At 38.9% G+C, this 21565-nt stretch overlaps 2 protein-coding genes across 5 annotated transcripts; one reads left to right on the top strand and one right to left on the bottom strand.

Moving 5' to 3' along the window:
• The first annotated feature begins 80 nt into the window (after positions 1-80).
• On the top strand, positions 81-3603 carry zgc:162144 (RD3 domain-containing protein). Of its 2 annotated transcripts, none has more exons than XM_052053010.1 (3): positions 81-1165; positions 1370-1689; positions 2242-3603. In XM_052053010.1, exons 2-3 carry the CDS (start codon positions 1370-1372, stop codon positions 2624-2626), a joined length of 705 nt encoding a protein of 234 aa, XP_051908970.1. In that variant the 5' UTR covers positions 81-1165; the 3' UTR covers positions 2627-3603. The 2 variants fall into 2 exon arrangements, with proteins under 2 accessions (XP_051908970.1, XP_051908886.1); XM_052052926.1 differs by having other exon boundaries at positions 81-1180.
• Positions 3604-3707: 104 nt separating this feature from the next.
• On the bottom strand, positions 3708-13506 carry stx5a (syntaxin 5A). Of its 3 annotated transcripts, none has more exons than XM_052050551.1 (12): positions 13433-13506; positions 12665-12821; positions 10432-10502; positions 9459-9514; positions 9294-9364; positions 9080-9196; positions 8296-8352; positions 8128-8209; positions 6122-6208; positions 5868-5971; positions 5230-5351; positions 3708-4686 (listed from the first exon to the last, which is right to left on the bottom strand). In XM_052050551.1, exons 2-12 carry the CDS (start codon positions 12725-12727, stop codon positions 4527-4529), a joined length of 990 nt encoding a protein of 329 aa, XP_051906511.1. In that variant the 5' UTR covers positions 12728-12821; positions 13433-13506; the 3' UTR covers positions 3708-4526. The 3 variants fall into 3 exon arrangements, with proteins under 3 accessions (XP_051906511.1, XP_051906426.1, XP_051906601.1); XM_052050466.1 differs by having other exon boundaries at positions 13367-13465; XM_052050641.1 differs by lacking the exons at positions 6122-6208; positions 13433-13506.
• Positions 13507-21565: the final 8059 nt, after the last annotated feature.

Here is a 21565-nt window from a genome sequence, read left to right as displayed (position 1 = left end):
AAAATGTTCATTCTTTTTAGAATTTCAGTAAACTACTTTTTAAAATATTTTCTACAATGCTTTTAAATGTCCCAAATTATTTTAATTGAAAATGCTTTCAAATGTTTTTTTAACGTGAATTTTGTGAAACATGTTTAGTTACCTTGTTTATGAAATGTGATAAATAAATAAAGCTCCCTTGCCTTTTAAGTGTCCTGGAAATAAGGTTGAGTGGAGCACGGCGTAATGATTATTGAGATTCAGAAAACTTTATACAACATAAATAAAAAATGAAAAGTTAAGTCGGGTCATAAATAAGTACTAAGGGTGTGGTAGTGGTGGAATCTATACATTGATATACACAATAGATATACATTATTGCATTGATAAATCCTCATTACATGTATTGTTTTAATTACACTACAATAATACAGTACAGAATAAAATACCCTATTGTGTTTTCTGCAGCATATAAAGCATGTCTGCCTTACAATTTTGAGGTTTAATGAGATTTTAATCCTCATGACACACCTTAAATAGTATTCCAGATAGGCTGTGGATTGCAGTGTAATCTGGGATTTGGTGACTCAGTGCTGAGTGGTGTGAAACGCCAGGGGACGACCCAGACGCTACACCATATAGTCGAACCCAGTGCTTGTGTGCGAGTGTGTGTGTGAGGGATCATTACATAAGAGTCTACCAATTTGAACATGTAGAAGACAAGATTTTCAAAATCTGTAGGTTGACCCCAATAGGTGATTTGTCGTGAATGTCTGGTGTGTTCTTTATCATTCAGTTTCTGATATGATATTTTGACAATAAATAATGTATTACTGAAAGTTGGGTTCCACCAAGAGAGGGACCACCCTGTTCTGTTTTGTTTTTATATTGTAGAAGAATGCTGATTTCTTTTCAGTCGGACAAATAGATTGTGAATAGAGAGTGAACTCCTCCAAAAGTGTGTTCTCGCTCATCCAAAACCTCAACTGTGTGCGTGCGGCACGCCTAAGCTCATCTCATCCACTCTTTCTCCCATCGGGATTATTATTCTGTCCATTGTCAATCCCCAAACTCGTGCATTGATAGCGGGAGCGAGTCAGTCGGGCCAAGGAGCTTCATGGAAGCCTGCAGGCCATCGTGCTACTAGCGAGTGGAGCTGTCAGGAACGCTGTGTTGGGATTGGCAGGTTGGTAAATGCGAGGTAAAAGGAGGCCAATGAATTATTTTATACTCTTCTCCATTTGTCTTTTTAGAATGCAGTAGAATGCAACTTTCCAATAGCAAAGGCTATCTCTCTTTCTTTCTCTCTGTGAGCGAGAGAGAGAGAGAGATCCACACACATATACACATGAAAAGACTGAAAATTCTTCCCCTGAAATATCTTTTGCAGATGTTTCCTTGGTCAGCCATCTTCTCCTTGGAACCCAAAGTGCCAGGCCATCGCACTAGTGAAGAACTGGTCACCAACACACTGATGCTGGAGCTGGGCGCCATGGTGAAGCGCACTGAGCGCATCTGCTTGGAACGGGCCTCCGAGTTCCAGCGTCGACGACGCAGCAGCAGTTGCAGTTCGTCTGCAGCGGCGGACTACAGTTGGTTGGCCAGCGCACCCAACCCGCAACCTTACCAGTTGGCGCCCAATGACCTGCTAGACTTGCAGGACCTCTGTGCCAAGGTGCCACCCTCACAGTGCGGTCCCGTCATTGTCAGGTGAGAGATAGAGGTCAACGGTGTTCGCTAGTTGCTGGTGATTGGGATAGAGCCCTGTCGTGAAAAGAAAAAAATAAAGAATGTGAGTACTTTGTGCTTCCCGAAAAATGTTTGTAATTCCCTTTCTAACTTATTTATGTTTATGTTGCCGAAACGATTATTTTATGACTGATTAAAAAAAAAATAATTCAGAGATGGCTTTATGTGTCACGTAATGTATTTTTGATGTAGATGAAAAAAGTCACTGCACATCAGATTAATCGGTTATTGGAATTCTACTCTGCCAAATAGCCTAAAAAAATAATATCGGTTGGGCCCTTATTAAAATGTTTCAGCTCCTCACCCATCTTATCAGTACAGCACTAACTTTAGTCTTTCTATGCAGATGATAAAGAATATATGACCATGAGTATTGTTATATTGTGAGTCGACAATTTATTGTTTGTCTTTAATGTGTTGTTGATTAAAGGGTTAAAGCACCGAAACACTGATGCTAATTAGTATTAGCATAAAGCTAACAGACGAAAAGGCTGAACAATTTCCTTATTTCAGGTTCAGGAGGCTGGTGTCCAAGATGGAGCCGGAGGTCTACGAGGTCCCGCGTCTGTTTCGCTCGGCGCTGCACGAATGCCTGGAAGAAATCACAAGAGGAGAAGAAGGAGTGCAACACAATATGCTGATGAAGCAGCAGCGCAGCAAGAGCCTCTCCTTTGTCACGTTCCGTAGCAAGTTCCGAACAGGCTACTTCTCAATGGGGAGCGGCCCGAGGGGCTCCAGGGCCGACCTGCAGCATCAAGTGGATTGGTCAGATGAGGAGCGGGAGGAAGAAGATGACGGAGAGGAACGGGAGGAAGAGGCCATCAGGGCTCGCGCCAGGAAAGGGAGGAGCAGGAGCATGCCGGACATCGCACCTTTGGAACAAAGTGCGGAAGGATGAGGATGATAACGTTGATGAAGATGGAAGGGTGCTGTAGGATGGAGAAGAAAGGATCAAACATAAAGTAGGCAGGGTAGGGTCAGAGTATTGTAAACACATGAGTATACGTTGGACTCTCGACATTTGTGAAGAAATAGATTTGCAAAGATTTAAGTAAACTTTTCCAAATGATTTTGGGGCTGACTGAATCTGCCCTCATTTCTTCTCTAACACATTGAGGTATTCATAATGATATCATAATATGTAATTCAGTAAAGTATTTTGTCATATTTATTAATTTAAATGACAACACATGGTGAAATCTGTAAGCTTTCACAAGCTTTCACTTGTCCAACAAAAATGAAAACATCTGAAAACCTGATATAAAAGAAAAAAGCAAAGACTTAAAAAATAAAAATCAGCATCAAAAATAGATTTTGAGATACACAAAGCCATTTCTGATTCAAAGGTAATTTTGCAATTTCTTTTTCCAATTGACCAGCCTTGGCGTTAATCAGTAGCCAAGTATAGCGCTTGAATTTCAAAAAGGTTGGTGACCCTTATGTTAAATTTAAAATAACCTAACTGCAATACTATATATATAGTAAAATGGATGACATATACACAATGTGACACTGTGTATACAATAACATTTTAGAACAATGTAAAATACAATGACTCCTAATACGTATTTATATATATCTAATTTTAACAGCTAAGTCTGATTAAAAAAACTCAAAAACCACTTCATTAGGTACACAGTACTGTTACAACAAATGCAATAATACCAAAACAAATTATTTTGTATGAGAATGTACCAATGTTGTGGCCCGCAAATGTTTTTTAAATAGAAACCCAGGATGATATTTTGCTGTGTACTATGAGTAACATTGCCTGCAATTCAGTGTCATCATTTCTGTGTGAATAAATCAGCTTTTTGTTACCAGTTGAATAAAAACAATACAATACATGCTGATTTTTAGAGCGCTTCACAAAAACGTTTCATATTTGACTGGTGAGTTTTATGACCAATGGAATGACACGAGTGTGATAATTTATCAAACCTGACTAATCCTCTTAACCCAAAAGAAAATCCCAAGAATGCCAGCACCTTATTATTGTTTTATTAATATGCATTTTCTCACCAATACACCATTCATAACTATCTGCACTTTGTACACAAAAGGTAAGGCAGTCAGATAAAAAGAAAATATACAGGGGGGGGGGGGGGGGAATAAAGTGACAGAATGTTGTTTCTTCTTAAAAATTGGTCATTTAAATTAGATCCTGTACACTGTGAAGATTCAAAAGGGTGTGCGCGCGTGTGCAAAAGGACGTCCAGTCACTTCTGGGTTAAAAACAAAACCCTTCACAAGCGCTGATGTCCAACATGGAAACCACTTTGAAAGAAGTTTTATTTTAAATCTATTTGTTAAGTAAGCTGTCTTGAGCACTTTGGACCAGCTCTGGCTTCAGTCGGCAAAGTTCTTCTGGTGCACCAGATGTGCTCACTTACGTTTGGCAAAAACAAACAAACAAACAATACTTCAATACTACGACGTTGTGGCTGTAATTCATGATCCTAGAAGCATGCTTACAGTTTGGCTTTGAACTATCACTTAAGAACAAAAAACAAAAACAAAATTAAAAGAAAGTTTGCAGAATCAAACCATTAAATTATAGCCATAAACAATGAATCATTGGTCAAAGTAGGATTCAGAACAACTTCCAACTCACCCGCTACAAAAAATGGGGCTATAAGAGAACTTCTTCCGTGCTGTCATGTGGAAAAAGCTTTCTATAATCCTCCATACAATTAAAAGTCTGCATTCCTTCCGTGGGATTTCGAAGCCTCAGTTTGAAGGTCCGTTTTTCACAAAATGTCTGCCTTTTTCCCGCCGCGTTTCCTGTTCTTTCTTCCTCAGGCGAAGAAGACTACAAAGATAATGAAGAAGACCACCAGGACAAGAAAGATCTTGATCATCAGCCAGCGGTTGGAAGACACAGACTGGAAGTACTTGAGGATCTCAGAGTGCGCCGCCTCCACGTTCAGTTGCGTGTCTTCCACGTTTGAGTCGATCCTGAGAAAAAGGTCGTATTTTTCACTAATTGTTGTTAATATTACAGTTACTAAGTAAAAAGAAATTGTGTCTCGGGATGCAAATTGGGCAGCTCGTGAAAAGAAGTATTTGATGTGTATCTATTGTCGGGCTTTTTAAGTCTGCCTGCCTCACAGAAAAAACGTTTCTGGGTTTGATTCTCAATCCAGTTGTTTTCTTCAGTTAGTCAAGTTTATTCTTTGTGGTGGAAAAAATAAATTTCCAAAATATTTTCTCTAATGTATTGAGAAAAATAATCTAGTTAACTGCGGGTGGGGACCCAATGTGAGTCTTAATCATTTTTGAAGCAACATGGTGCAAAAGTGGTTATCGGGTCTTCCTCTTCATCGACAAGTTGAGGCCATCGTCAAATTGATTCTTAAACCCTCTGTGGGTGGAAAAAGAGAACTTTCCTGGATCATTTTTGCAAAAGGTCATGTGTCCCTGTGAGGTTCACTGAAGGCTGGTGTACCCCCGCCACTCATCGAAAGCAATCTGAAAGTTGTGTGGGTGTCTTTGACTCACCTCTGAATGGTCTCCTCCTGCTCTTTGACCATGTGCGCCAGCTGCTGGAATATGGAGCCCAGTTCAACGATGGTGCTCTCGATGTTCTGCATGGTGTCTGCGCGGCTCTGGATGTACGAGTCCTAAGCAAACAACGCGGTTATTACACGAGCCCTTAGGCACTGTGATGTTGAATTCAGTCAACAGCACGCCGCAAAATAACTGCCTCGTGAGATAAAAACAGGTGCATTTTCTGCTTATTTCATATTCCACAAACACAATATCAGATTATTGGTACAGTGTTTCAACTAGTATGGTCACGTTTGATGAAGTTTAGCTGTGTTTTTACTTTTTTTAAATCTATTTTTTTTAAAGATGTCCTTGATAGGACCTCATGCACAGGAAAAGGCAAGCCAAAAGTTTGTCAAAAATTTGCCTGCATTCCCTTGACAGTGATCACTGTGTGTAACTGTCCAAAGTGAGTTAAATGACTTTTTTTTTGCTTAGGGAAAGTGCTCGTGTGCAGATTCGTAGGCCTGTGACGTCACATCAGTTTGTGCAGTGTGAAATAGTCGTCGTGTATGCGAGATCATGCGAAGTTGCTTCATTTGTGTCGGATAATTTAACTACAAAGCCCTTTTGGTGTGACATTAACCAACCTGCTCATCGATGAGCTGGAGCTGGAGGGGGTTGGATTGAGAGTCCATGTCGATGGCCACATCGCCTAGACTCCGGGACTCGTCCTGCATCAAGACCGAACTCTCTGCGGGGAGGAGAGCGCAAAACAAAGACAGGACACGGGTTCAAAGCGCTCACATTCGTGCACACGCAGAGGCAGGCAAGCAAAGTAGAATGCAGGGGCGGGCTTGTTATGATATAAACGCTGAGAAAGGTAAGCGGTCCAGGGAAATACCTTTTACATTTGAGGTTGTAAAGCCCTGGTAGTCATTGCGCGGCTCGCGAGCTGCATGCGGCTCCTGGGCCCCTTTTTTGCGGCTCCCTAAAATATGTTTTCATGTTTGCATTACTAGAGGACCAAATACAGGGAGAGTCATTCATAGCTGGCTTTTACCTCAACCACTAAAACTCAAATGTGTTACAGGTTTCTGTGGCATTTCAAGGACTTTGCAGCCCGAAATAGCACTACAGATATGTTTAGATTTAAAATCTTGTCACACAGTCAGTCTTAGAAATGACTCATATCTGCCCCCTTGAAAGAGGATATTGAAAAATGGTGTACATTAAAATAATGGCCCAGACTGCTACATCACCTACAGTGGTTGATGACTCTATTCGACCAGTAGCCAATGCCAAGTTTATAAGCATCCACAATTACCCAAAATATGTTGTTTCTGTAATTGTTTAGGAAGCAGAATGTCGAAGCCCTTTAACCCAATTATATTTTTAACTATAAATGATTAACTGTAGTTTTCGTATTTCACTCCTCAAAAAAGAAGAAAAAAATTGCACATATCAGTTGGAGCGGCTACTTACCGTGATTTACGAAGACCCCCAAAAATGGTTTCAGTGGTTGAAAAAAATGGATTCTTTTAAAAATGGTAAACTGTCATGAGCCCCCTAAACCCTCAAGATATTGGAGGCTTTGGTGCAAAATACTGGTTAATCACCTTGTAGTGCCTACAAAATCAAATCATTTGCTTTTAGAATGAATTCAACTACAGGGTCTTCTAACGGAGACTATTTCCATAAAGCATATCGCTTGAGAAATTAAGGCCGCAAGCATTTCACGAGCAGGGCCAAAGAAGGTTTACTCTTAGAGAGCATTAAAATGTCTTGGAATAAAATAGAAATCTAACGGATGCATTTTCACTTTTGGAAAACTGATCAAGAGCAAGCATGATTTATTCTTTCAAACTGGCTTGATTAGTGCAATTCATGTGACAGCAGCAGATCTTTGGGAAGACTTGCACAATAAAGAGGGACAATCATTTTAATGCTCTCAAGTAGCACAACTGGATCAGGATATAAGCAGTCAGTCGTGGTTTTTGATATGAGGGGTGATGCAACGGGTCAGAGGAAAAAAATACGATGTGAAACGATTTTCTATTGGCATCATGGCATGTATATCACTGGGCTTTTTAAGGGGCATTCTCCCCCCTTGTGGAGACTTAGTAAAGTCTCTTCAAGGACTTTTGGTAATAAACTAAGCGAGATGTTAATGATGTCAAGGAAGTTTCACGTCTGCGTTGTTTGAAAATCTAATTTCGGGATGCCACTAAGATTAGCTTGACGACAGTCGCAAACCTTTTATTTTTCTATGAATGACCTACCCTACATGTCCATTCTAAAAATCTAATGATGCTCTTGAGCACTCAACTTTGGCCAACCCTGACATAGAATGAGCAGGAGCATATGATCCTTTATCCTCTATATTCGTTGTGCCACATCTTTACTTGGTGATCTCTCACTCACTCTCTCTCTCTCTCTCTCTCTCTCTCTCTCTCTCTCTCTCTCTCTCTCTCTCTCTCTCTCTCTCTCTCTCTCTCTCTCTCTCTCTCTCTCTCTCTCTCTCTCTCTCTCTCTCTCTCTCTCTCTCTCTCTCTCTCTCTCTCTCTCTCTCTCTCTCTCTCTCTCTCTCTCTCTCTCTCTCTCTCTCTCTCTCTCTCTCTCTCTCTCTCTCTCTCTCTCTCTCTCTCTCTCTCTCTCTCTCTCTCTCTCTCTCTCTCTCTCTCTCTCTCTCTCTCTCTCTCTCTCTCTCTCTCTCTCTCTCTCACACTCACTACCTCACTCACTCACTCACTCACTCACTCACTCACTCACTCACTCACTCACTCACTCACTCACTCACTCACTCACTCACTCACTCACTCACTCACTCACTCACTCACTCACTCACTCACTCACTCACTGGGTGAGTATTAGTGTGTGAGGGAGAAAAAAAAACAGGAGCAAACTCACTGAAATTATTGGCCATGAGTGGGGAGGATGATGAAGGAGGTTGGGAGAACTGCTCTCTCCTGCTGCGCTGCTGCTTCAGATTCTGCACGCAAACCACGAGGAATGTGATAAATATGCCTCACATTGCTTGAGATGCCACGTGCAACCGGAGCGCAAGCCTCAACTTACCTCTGTTCTAACTTCTAGGACTGACTTGAAGTCATTGGACATGGAGGCCAGTTTGGACTGGTGAGGAGAAACGCAAATATATGTTAAATAGAGAAAACACTGAGTGTGATCAAAAGTCCGTGCATAGATGTAAAACTAAGAGTGTGCAGCATGCGTTTGATAAATTCAATGGGGGGGGATTTCAATTATAAAGAAAACAAATATTATTATTATAAATTTGAAATATTATAAGGATTGTTTCTATGGGGCGCTTTTATTAAATAAAATACCCCATAAATTGTTTTTATTAAATAAAATACCTCATCGAAACATTTTATTTTATTCATTCATTCATCTTCCGAGCCGCTTGATCCTCACTAGGGTCGCGGGGGGTGCTGGAGCCTATCCCAGCTGTCTTCGGGCAGTAGGCGGGGGACACCCTGAATCGGTTGCCAGCCAATCGCAGGGCACACAGAAACGAACAACCATTCGCACTCACACTCACACCTAGGGACAATTTAGAGTGTTCAATCAGCCTGCCACGCATGTTTTTGGAATGTGGGAGGAAACCGTAGCTTATTTTATTCACTGATGTATTATTTTAAGAAGATTTCATCATTACATTTTCCTTTATTTTTACAATTTGTCATTCAATTGTGTTCCCATTTAAACAAAATGGAAAGCGCTTGTTTTGCATTTCGATTCCTACACTGTAATAAATGTAACGATTAATAGTAAGTATTAGTGTGTGCGTTTTGTGTGATTGTATTAGCATGTATGTTCAGTATATGTGTGTGTGTGTTACCTGTAGGGACACCACAATGGTGTTGGAGTGGGTTTGGATGTGTTTTCCGCCCGGTGCTCCACGTGACCTGATCAAGTCCTGCAGCTGTGCTATCTGTTTGTTTAGGCTGTTAATGTCCTACAAAATGCAAACAAAATTTGTTAAATAACACCTCATTACAAATAAAATATACACGCACACACGCACGCACGCACTACAAGCATATATCACTAACTTGTTTAATGATATACGTGAGCTCCTCAATCTCCACTGCCTTGTCATCAAATAGAGATTTTCTTTTGGCCACTGTAAACCAAAAACAATATGAAATATCAGTAAATACACAATAATTATAATACATAAATAATAACTAGATAGGAATGCAATGAAGGTAGCTTACAAATTGTTAGCTTTTCCAACTTGGCAAATGTATTGCTCAGGTCTTTTCCAATTCTCCTGCAAGGGGAAAATAAATTAATAATTAAAAATAATAATCAATCGGTGACTTGATATCGCCACAAACGACATTTCTGGGCACACACAAAAGAATATTGATATGTCACATCATTAAAGTCATGTTTTCCAAAACATAAGTTGAAAATAAATTCGAATTTTGGATACAATTTTACTAATATTATGAATATAAAGCCAACTAAACCACTTTTTTCTCAACAATAGACTACTTTCAAAATTGTGACCATAATCTCAAAATTATACAACCTCTTTCTCTCAATTACTTTATTTTTACCCAATTACAGCTGTAAACAATAAAACAAAATTAACTATATAATGCACGACATTTTCCTCAATACCATTTTAAGACTATATTTACGACTGTACTCACGAGAGTGATTTTTATTATTTTTTAAAATAAATAGGCACACTTTGTCGGGCCAGCCAAAGTTCTCTGACACTGGCCCAACCCAGGGCCATGATACATTCTTACAAATGAATTCAATTAAATCGACATGTTCCTGCTTTTGTGATATCAAATATTCAACATTTTGAGTTTTATCCACTTAAAACTGATCAATCCTCATTGATCATTTTATTGCTGCTGTGCACACTTTTTGCACCTTTGGTTAAATCGTTCCATAAGGAATGACAAACAAGACATAACACCCCCCAAAAAATGTTCACATATTAATCTGGGAATGTCATTAAATATTTGTTAAAAAAAACATTAAAATGTTGGATGATGGGGAAAAAAGTCAGCACAGGAAAAAAAACATGATGATGATGGTGTTTATAGTCCAACGTAATTTTTGTTTTCTTTCCAATGTAGCTGAAATACTCCCTCAAATGATGTCACCAACTACCCCCTTAAAAAACAGGAAAGGCGCATTTGAACCAGCCTAAAGTGATTAACTTACTTAGCCATGACCGTAAAATCACTGCGCTGCCTGAGAGCGTTGAGAGCTGGTTTTGTGGGCTGCACTCCATTCTACCAGGAACACAAAGCGAGACAACAGTGAGAAGAACATACAGTATGTTCATCACAGATGGACTGAAACAATTAGCTCGAAGTAGAAAAGCCGCATATGTCCATATTTTGAACAAGTCTGATCACATGTGTACAAGAGCTATGGTGCCATCATGAAAAGAAAAACAATAATACACGACAATATAACAGTTGTAATCTCAGGAGAACACCATAGTATGATGATAATCATACTATGACTCAAATCTTGAAAAATAACTCCCATTTCTTGAGATAAATAAAAAAATAAATTTTGGTTTTCTAGAAAATGTACAACTTTGTTGTAATTTTTTTAAACTTTATTCTTTGTAAAATAAAATACAACTTTGTTCTGGAAACTCTAGGATTACTCAAATCAATATATAATCTGAACACTTTTCCTTCAAAAACTATAGAGCTTTATTCTCCAGAAATGACTAATTTTATGGTTGAAAATAGAAGCCCTGTACCTCAAAATGTTACTTCAATCCACTGGTGCAACAATTAATTTTCAATTAACAACAATAATCAACGAATCGATTTTCAAATTGACAATGAATTTTGATAAGTGATGAGACACCTTTTTTAATTAAAAATTGTCCTAATACTCGTAATTTAACAATAAACATTGTAAAAAGTAATGGAAATGAATTTTTTTAATCGGATTCATCAATTACTAAAATAATCATTAATTGCAGCCCTAGTTTAATGTAAACAATGTACAATTTAAGTTTGTCTAAAATCGATTTACCTCTAAAATATGCTACATTTTTCAGGTAAAATGATCATTTCAACCTTAAAAATACAGTACACAACTATTAAAAAAAAACTAAGATTTTATTCTCATCACATGGCTAATATTGAAAGTGTGATCCCCCCCTCAAAAATATACTTTTTTTTCTTGATCATAATAATACAACTTAAATCACAAATATATACAAAACTTTTTTTCAAAGACAGTGGACAATTTTTCAAGATGCAAGCTGTCTCTCAGATGATTTTGAGTCGAGCTGCGAGCAAAACTTTTATGTTCTGGGCACTAGGTGGTGGCAGTCAACAAGCAGCAACTGTGTCACACAGAAAAATTCTTCAAAGGTGCTGTGGCTCCAAGCTGTTCACTGGATTGACACTGTCAGATGAAATTTACTGTCAAACTAAACATTAAATAAAAAGTTTATGTTTACTTGACCAAAACAAACTCAATTTAATGCTTACACACATAGGGACCGTTGTTATTTATTTAAAGGAGGGAGGAAAAAAAGTTACATGTTTTTTTTGTTGACGTTTACCGGAGAGCGGTAACTGTAACAACAACATTGCCATCCATTTCAATTTGGATAAATTACTTAAGATACAGTTCTAATTAGGGCTGGGTAAGTACCGATATCAGTTATGGGTATCAGACTGATACCTGGCATTGTTTCAAGGTATCGATACTCGCGTCGCGCACCCTCTTGTGGTCGTTTAATGATCAGGAAATAAGGGCACGCATATCTGACAGGTGCCTATTAAAATGTTAAAATTTGAATTTGATTGGGACTTTTTCTGGTCACTGGGTTATTTCTTTCATTTTATTTTAGTTATTTAATTATTTATTCACTCAAATTTATTTGGGTTAATAAAACGTAACAAAACATTTTGTGTAGAACACACACAAAAGACTGATCATTTGTGTAGAACACACAAAATGTTTTATTTGAACACATGGAAAAACAGACAATAAAATTCGTTATTATTTCATACAATTTGAAGGAAAATGCTATAATGGGAAATACAGTTTTTTTGGCTGGGGTGGAAGTTTTATATATCAAAAGTACTAGTACTATCAATACTTGGTATCGCTGACTACTAAAGAGTTGAGTACTCATACTGTTGTAAGTAAAATCGTATCAAACATCGCTAGTTTTGATATGTACAGTATGTGTAATTTTTTTTTGTTTTTTGAGTGTGGCTTCGACACTTCTTGTAAACTCAAGTTTAACACGACGGAAAGGTTAAACTGTCGTCTTCCTAGTGGTCCAAAATATCTTTGTTCTGTTACTGCACTACCACACACAATTGTGTGTCGTCGTTTCTTTTTTGTGTGTGTTTTTTTACACTGCAGCTGTACAGTCCAAAATACATTAAAAAGCGATTGGTGAACCAACCTGTCTGCCTTGGAGAGATTTGCAGGCCGACTGGAATTCGATAGTCCGATCGCGGCACGTCATGCTTTCGCCGGTAAAACGCTCAACACCGGCCCGCTTCGAGGTAGGTGGCTTAACAGCCCCTTGAGAGCAGCAACGTCCTCGTCGTTGGACTGGTCTTTGGACATAATCAAATAAAGAATAACCGGTTATATGCCGATGGTGGTCGTGGGTAGGAGCGCCGAAATTCTCAAGATAAAATAATAGATAACAAACGAACAAAACAAAACAACAACAACAACAATGTGCCCCAAAGACCAGAGACGTCCCATCGGTGATGAGACGTGTCCCTGCGTCATGGACCGACTAAAAACTAAAAACCGATTACGAATGCTTAGCTTTGGCCTTTAGCTCGCAGCTATCTTGATGAGCTGATCAACACCAAAAAATACAAAATAAATACGAATCAGCGATATACATAATGCTTAAATTACTCCGAAGTGATAATTCATCTGGATGAGTCTCTCTAATCGAAAGCCGTCGTGGGCGTCACAGCTGATCGCAGTTTAGCCGGCTGTGACTAACGTTAGCATCAGAATGCTAACAGGTCGTTTCGTATACAATAGTCTATTTAGCTTTAGCTCGCACTAATTCAACTTAATATGTCCCAGTAGGATTAAATAACACGTGTGAAATTGTAAACATTAATCAAATGTGACTCACTTTGTGAACGCTACACCATTTGCTCTCGTAGTTACTAAGTAAGGGGAAAGTAACAAATGGACAAACCTCGGTTAGAGTGACGATACGGAACATTTCCGGTTTTGACGTCACTGCCACGTTGACTTAATAGACGTCAAAATCCACGTAGTGATAAGTTTTTGCCGCCAGAGTTCGCCACATTCATATTTACCTTTGTGGCGTTGGAACTTTATTGGCAAAAAGGTTTTTGACCTGGCACGCAGTTGACTAAAAGTCCAAATGATCATTTCCATCATGTAAAACATGTAAAACATATAAAACATTTCCATCATTTTCCTGTTATATATTCTGAATGTACATATTTACATTAAAACGACGAGAATTTACAGCCATGCATCTGTGAAAAACGTTAATACCTGTAGATTATGGAGAATAATTGTGGAGAGATGTGTCCAAAAAAAATGAAATTTTAGTATTGAGAAATAAATAATCTTTTTTTAAGTGATGTTAAACATTAAAGTGAAGTTTTTTATACACTTTACAGAGGAATTTCAGCATGTTGGAACTTTTTGACAAATAATTCAAATGATCAGACTGAAATTTAAATGTTGAATTTGCAGCCAAACGAGAAGCATTTATATCTGCTAAGGATAGAAGAGAAATAAGCAGACTGATTCAAAATTGTGATTGGCTGGTGTCTTTTACCTCCAGGTACTGCACATGCACATCTAATCATATGTATATAATGAAAGATAACAAGCAGTGGGCTCTCCGATGTCTTCTACTGGTACCTGCATCTTCTGTTTAACTTGAACATGCATGCCCGCCTAGACCACAAATATGCCCTCACCTGTTTTAGCTCTTAGACCCCCTCGTGAGCAAGTTAGCCACGCTCCCCTTCACCTGTATACCTTTCTGTACCTTTTGCAGCAAAAGATCCCAAACTTATTGTTCCCAATTGCCTTCAGATCCTGAAAATAGGTCTTATCATGTACTTTGAGGCTCCCTTAATGTTCTCATGACCATTGTAAGAAAGGTGCCAAGAGTTGTTATCTCACCAAACCTTTAACTGATGGTGTCGTAATCCATTTCTCCTTCCTGACAACAGTTGACTGCGTTTAAGTCTTTCCAGTGGCGGTTTTGAGATTGGAAGGTAAGAAATTGATTCCTCAAACAATTACTGTTATACAGTACATATGACTAGTTTAGATCAGACAACATCATAATTGGTTAATTGTACAAGGTTGTAGGTCACATGTTCACCAGACAGTTTATGGGAGCTTTAATTGCGGGTGAGTTGTCGGTTATCAAATACTTAAGTTTATATGCATTTTATAAAATATATATTCTGACTATTACCATCACCATTATACAAATCTAAAAATTTGCAACTGATCATTTCTCATACTGTTGTATCTTGAGTATCATGGGACCTCTTTTCTCACTTGTGTATTCTGCCACACGGCTCCCTCATCCGCTTTGGTGTTGGTGCATCTCTTGGGCCTTCGCTGCTTTCCTGCCTGTATTTTTCCACCTTGCTCTTGTGTTTTGCTAAAATACTCCAGCCATGATTTTCCTCCCCTGGTTTGTAGTAGCAGCTGTGTTGAAGCAGGTACCTAGCGTTATCTGGCCTACAAGTGCATGTTGTTTGATGCTATCAGTGCTCCTGTGAATGTGTGTGTGTGCGCGCGCGAGTGTGTATGTGAGTGTGAGAAAGAGCTACAAAGAGAGAGAAATTAAGTTTGTGATGTAATGATAACAGTGAGCAGAAGCTGCACATGTGTACGTAGCGCTGGTTGAGCAAACAGGAAACGTCGAATGTGAGCACAAAGGACATTTTTTTTGTAATTGACAGAACAAACTAACAGCATTATCTCCATCACAAACATGGGCCTCACGTCACGGTCACGGTCCGGTGAAGGACATCGACCTTGAGTTCTCGCGGTCGGGCAACAAGGATGGGAAATGGGATTTTACCCTTTTCACAGAATTAAAAAAAAATCTACTGGGACTCTTATGCTTCACCATTTTTATACATATACGGCAGACAAAAAAAACCCACTAAGCTGTCAAGACATTCGAACCTCCATCCAACCATTTTCTATACCACCTCTCTTCACATGTTCTCACATGTTTGGGAGATTCTGTTATGGTCCTCTGAAAGTAAGGTTGAACTTTTTTTTTCTCCCTACGGTATGTTTGGGGCAAACAAAAGACTTCTCATCACCGAGGAAAAAACACCATACCTACAGAGAAGCATGGTGGTGGCGGCATCAATTTTTCTTTATTCGGAACAGGGTATTCTGAACACTTCAAAACAGCAGATAGTGTTGCTAGCACAAAACCTTCAGGCTTCTGCTACAAATAATGTCAAGGAAAATCCTACTAAAAAAGCTGACAATTACTTGGGGTTAATAAAATCAACTTTTAACTACACTTTAAATGGTGGCAGGTGTGTGCTGACTCCCATTGGACATGAGTTTGAATGTGATTTGTTAATTCTAAACACAGCCACATCCCAGTTTTAAAACGGTGTGCATACTTGTGCAACCACCTTATTTCTGTTTGTTGTTTGTTTGTCTTTTGTGTCCTTTTACTCCCAAATAAATTTTCTTAAAAATTCAATGAAATTACCAAAACCTGGCATTTGAACAAGGGTGTGAAGACTTTTTGTATCCACTGCATATACTTGCTTAGTAAAGGTTGGGAAACACTGCAGTAAACCACCATCCAAGACTGTTGGATGGTGGTTGTGGCCTGAGAAAATTCAGCATCAGATCAAATATTTATTTCCCTCAGTCTATGTGATGATTACATCATTTAATTGGTTTTAAAACACTGCAAAGCTGGGTTTAAAAAAGGAAGATATGGAGACTTCTTTTTTCTCTACCATGATGGATGACTCACTCTGTCCCTTTCACTCTCTGTCTCCCTCATCCAGTAGCTATATATAGTACAGTACTGGAATAGTGCCCTTCCATGCAGACAGACAGATAGGTTGGCAGGTACGCTACTCTCCTCCCTCTAACGTCACTTGTCAACTTGATCATTAATAATAATAGGGAAGGGAAAATGAACAAAGTACAAAAGCCTCATATAAAGCGTCAATAAAGTTGAACTATTTTGCTCCTGTTCATAGTGGCAGTAACAGTATTCAGCTTGTCCTCGAGCAGCTTCTGACTCAGCAGAACAGATCAGGTGCAGAGAGGGAACAATATTGTGTCTCAAAACACACACTCACACACACGATTCCCTGTCACCAACTCACAGGGTGACGATGTCATGAAAATAATCCTGTTTGCCTTTCATCACCGTAAAACGAGACAAACACCAGAGATTTGTATGAAAAATAAGACGTTTAATAACATCTGTAACATGATGGTTGTATCACTTCCAATACATTGGATGCAGTATACTGTATATGAGGACATGGAGTTGATGATTTCGACTAGTATGACATAAACCTGTCTTGTTTTTCTACAAGGACATTTTTAAAGGGCACAAATGGTATAGCAGCAAAAAAGAGTTGTTCAGGTTACAGTAGTACAATGTATCTGCAGCGGCAATCACAACACATGGCTAAAGCAGTGGTTCTCAAACTTGGGTGTCCGGCCCCACGAGGGACTGTGAGCTGTCACTTGAGTGTCCGAAAAATAATTTGCAATAAATGATTAAATCTCATATTATTCAACAAAATGCATGACATACAGGCACGCCGGTAAAGTGAAACATAAAAAAGTGATTACTTCTTCATACCTTAGCTTTGGGCCAATTAGGAAAAAAAAAATCAAACTTGACATCCCGGAAAGAATAAAGACAATTTTTTAAGAACAAAAGGTGTCCTACTTTTCTCTAGAAAATACAATTTTTTCAAGATTACAGCCCTATTTTGTTTTTTAGAACAAAGGCATATTTTCCAGATAAAATGAGTACTGGTCATAGTTTTTTTTAACTTCTTTTGAAAAAGTATGACTTCCTTTATTAAATGCTGACTAATGCTGGCTATCTAAGTATTTTTACTTTCTTTTGAGACATACAACTATCCTTACAAAATGATGTATTTTAATCCCAACAAAATATGTTCTTGTATAGAGTACTACATTTTTTCCCTTAATGAACTAGAACTTTATTTTCATGACATTCCCCCAAAACATCTGGAAAGAAAATATAATAATAAATTGGGGGAACATTACGATAGGCAACTTTTAAAATTCCTGTGGCATTCTCAGTCAATCAATCAAACTTTATTTATAAAGCGCTTCTCTTACATAAAATAAAATGCAACTCAAAGTGCATTAGCCTGTTAAAATCACCTCCCTCCTGTTATATTTAATTAGGATATTTCAATTCCTGCTAGTTATGTTTAATTAGTGTTGGGATTATGAAGGGGGAAAAAGATGTCCCCTCTAAGGGGTCCTCGGACCCAAAAAGTTTGAGAACCCCTGCGCTACGGAATGCACTATGTCATAGACAAGAGGCTATAAAACGTCATATACGTTTAGTAAGGTTCATCACTACATAATTTGGACAAAGGGATCTTTACAGTCAACTGTGCAGATGCAAAGCACACAAATACAGACATGATTGGATGCCCAAATATCAAACATGTTCGTTCCTGCTTGGAATTAGTATTAAAATAACATTTGTAGACATGACCAAGTAACATCCAGACTTCTAAATGCCCTACCCCCACTGGCGTTCCTGAGAGCTCAGCACCTCGTCTCCTTCCGCTGGAATGTTTTTGTTGTGTGTGGTTTTTCTGCAAGGATAGCATTTACTGTCTACTGTATGTGCTTTTTGCTACAGTGCAATCTGGATGGACGGATATTGAGCTGTATAGAACGAAAACTTATCGAGTAAAAAACTTTTATTATCACATGAGCCTATATGGCTTTGTCGCACTAAAGTGTAAGTGTGGAAGCTGGATGTGTCATTTTATTTTATTTTTTGTTAAGGGAAAAAAATTAAAGCAACTCCAGTTTTGCTACAGCTATCCAGCCTCATTCTGTGGATTTAGTGGGAGAACAATCAGCCTCAAATAGCCGCAAAACAAAAGTTGAACCAGCATTTTAAGAGCAATATAAAGCCTTTAAGATGTTATAGCCAGCTTAGAATAAAGCAAAGTTAAACAACCGGTCTCATTCTGGATATTTGGGGGCCAAACATTTCTAAAATATTAACAACTATAATTTAGAAAGGATTTACAGTGATAAATGAGTTCAGCAACTCTAATGTGGAATGATGAGTGTTACCACTAGCTTAGCATCTAGCAGTGCTGTACAGCTAGCAAACAGCTAAACCCTAATCCCTCAGGATTTAATGGGAACACAAACATTGCAAATATCTGAAAAATAAAGGTTAAATCAGAATTTTAAAGGAATATCAAAATAATTTTTTTTGTACTGCTACAGCTAACTCAGTCAAAAGTAAAGCTAAACCATTAGCCTCATCCTGATAGGTCTGATCGGTCTTATTATAATGAGAAAACAATAGAAGTTTAAAATATGAGCAAAATAAAGGTCAAACCAAAATTTTAAAAGCACAATGAAAATCTAGGGTGCGCTCGAAATATGCTCCAAGCATGCAATGCTTTAATTAAGCCAATGAGAAACTCACCTCACTCTCCTCCAAATTGATAGTTTAGCCTCATTCTGGGGATTTCATGGAAATGCAACCGACGTCTCAAATAGCTGCATTGCTATTCGTAGCGAATGTGCGGTCCATTTGCTTAAAAATTAGTATTTCATGTGCAGACTATATTGACCGTATTTCATGGCCACAAATTATTATATTTTTGCCGCAAAATAGGCATAATGTATGCATGTTGCATTATTTTGTGGCCAAGAAAAAAAATCCCCATCTCATATTTGGGGCCTCCGTAACACATGGTGTCAGGTTAGCCAAAAACACAAAAAAACCCCAACATGTACTTATTAATAAATACACTTGCAAAAGTGTCAAGATAAGACTGTAATGTTAGGTTACTAATGTGTTCTGATAAAGAGGTAGTGATTGATGTAATGACAGAGATTTTAACTTGACATAAAGGTATAAATATGGTATTTGTCATGCAGTTTGTCTTTACTTGAGGCAGTCCCAGTCATTCATTTACGACGGAGTGCACATGAAGCCTAAGGCTAGGTTGTGTACTTTTGACACTTTCAATGAAGGCAAAGGGCTAAACTGTGACTACAAAAACGTTCCTGTTTAAAAAAAAAAAAAAAAAATCAGCACTCGATACTTTTGGTTCATAACATCCATACGGATCCACTTTTGGCCCATCATATTAATCGAATCTGGCTTTCGACCGTCAAGTACAGCGTCGGTCACGGTCTGTCATGTCTATACGGTTTCTGTTTTGGTCTGTCACAACAATCTGGCTCCGGCTGTTGGACCGTCATCTCAATACAACTCCGACTTTTAGTCCGTAAAATCTACACAGCTCCGCCTTTTGGTCCATCACGTCAATACGGCTGCGGAATTCGGAGCGTGACGTGTATAGAGCTCCAGCTTTGGCCTGTCACATTGACTGACAACCCGTTTGGGGCCTCCTTTGTCCTTTTTAAACTAAAGAACATCCGTAAACGGGGGTCTGTTAAACCCTGAACAAGACATGATCCCACCTTTTCCTTTCACCGCTTTTTTTTGTGTGATTAACTTATTTTAATGTATACCGATTGCTGCTCTTTTGTGGTTTGTGTGAGTGAGACATATCCATTTGGACTCAAGACATTTGGGCCACCCGGCGTGACTTTTTATGCAGACAGATTGTGGACAAACACAACGGGACATTCAAGCAATGTGATAAAATTATAATAATGCATAATATTGAGGCTAATTTAATAAAAAATGCATGTAATATATAGAAAACACAAAAAAAGCTTATGGCTTCCTGCATTCGTTTCACATTGTATGTGTATATGTGCTATTTGCGCTGCTGCTTTCACTGGGACTGCGTGTGTGTGTGGGTGTGTGTGTGCGTGCGTGTGTGTGTGTTGTGCAAAGCAGTGGACAGACGCCAGACCTCATTATTGTCATTCTTCTCACTGCCTAAAAGCGAGGCAAAGCGAGGCGAAAGGCGTCCGCTTTCAATCCGATGGAAAAGACAAGAGACAAAAGGGCTCAAATTAAAACAAATGCTGCAAAAGGCTCGCCCGTGCTCATATGCTTTAGGCGAGGGATAACCCATCTGGAGTCTTTCAGAGCCAGACCACACAGATACATTCAGCAGCACGATAGGTCCAAACACACACATAGGCTGTGCCATTGCATGTGCGTATACTATGTCCTGTCCGCCATGCCTGACTGTGTTTGCACCTTTTATCTGATTGCAGGTTTTTTGTTTTTGTTTTTAAGTCTCCACACAAGCGTTGGCCCCAACGTGAACCGGGAAAAAAAAATCACTCTCAGTGTTTCAAGAGGTCCACTTCATCCTTGATAGTCCCAACGGTGTCCAAGCAACTGCAAAGCCGTAGTCTACTGGGGAATGTTTATCCATAAATCATAAATCAGCGCTGTGGTCCCTGCGCTTGTATGAGGTGTTCAGTGAATAGACATGTCTGTGCACGCTATGTACTGTACATGTGGAGACATACACACACACACAAACACACACACACACACACACACACACGCATGCACACAAACACACACACACACATATGATGTACATGTAGAGTGCTACAGTGGTGGCTTAACTTGAAAAAGCGAATACAGGCTGTGTGCTAATAATACTTCCTTTGGGCGGGTTTGGGTGGAGAGGACGAGGTGAGAAGGGGAATGTGTCAAGTCCTTGTGGCATCACACCTGAAAGTGAACACAGAAGAACGTGTGGAATCAATCGACCGTACAAATCTTTCGTCATTAGCCTGCTTTTATGAGCAAGACTTTCCGACTTCCGGGGTAAGAAGGTGAAGATCCCTTGGTACTTTCAAGTAGCCTCCTGCGTACACTGTCTGAAACAATCAATCGATTCAGAGGCACTATCGTTTAGATTATTATTATTATTGCACCTTCCATTATGCCAAAGCCAAAAGGTAAGCAGACCTGCAATGAGTTTGATTATGAGTTTGAGTGGCTGCAAAACTTTTAACAAAACGTTTAACAATGTTTAGCTTCTAAAAACTTGCACATTCTTGATCGCTTGATGAAATTGTCCACACAGTGACAGCGATATAAATCTTTCTCTAATTATTTCCCCAAAATGTGCCTGTGAGTTTG

Source organism: Hippocampus zosterae, chromosome 1 (genome assembly GCF_025434085.1).
Source record: "Hippocampus zosterae strain Florida chromosome 1, ASM2543408v3, whole genome shotgun sequence".
NCBI classification, from domain to species: Eukaryota; Metazoa; Chordata; class Actinopteri; order Syngnathiformes; family Syngnathidae; genus Hippocampus; species Hippocampus zosterae.
Note: the sequence above shows the minus strand (reverse complement) of the source record. Positions and strands in the feature narration are given on the sequence as shown.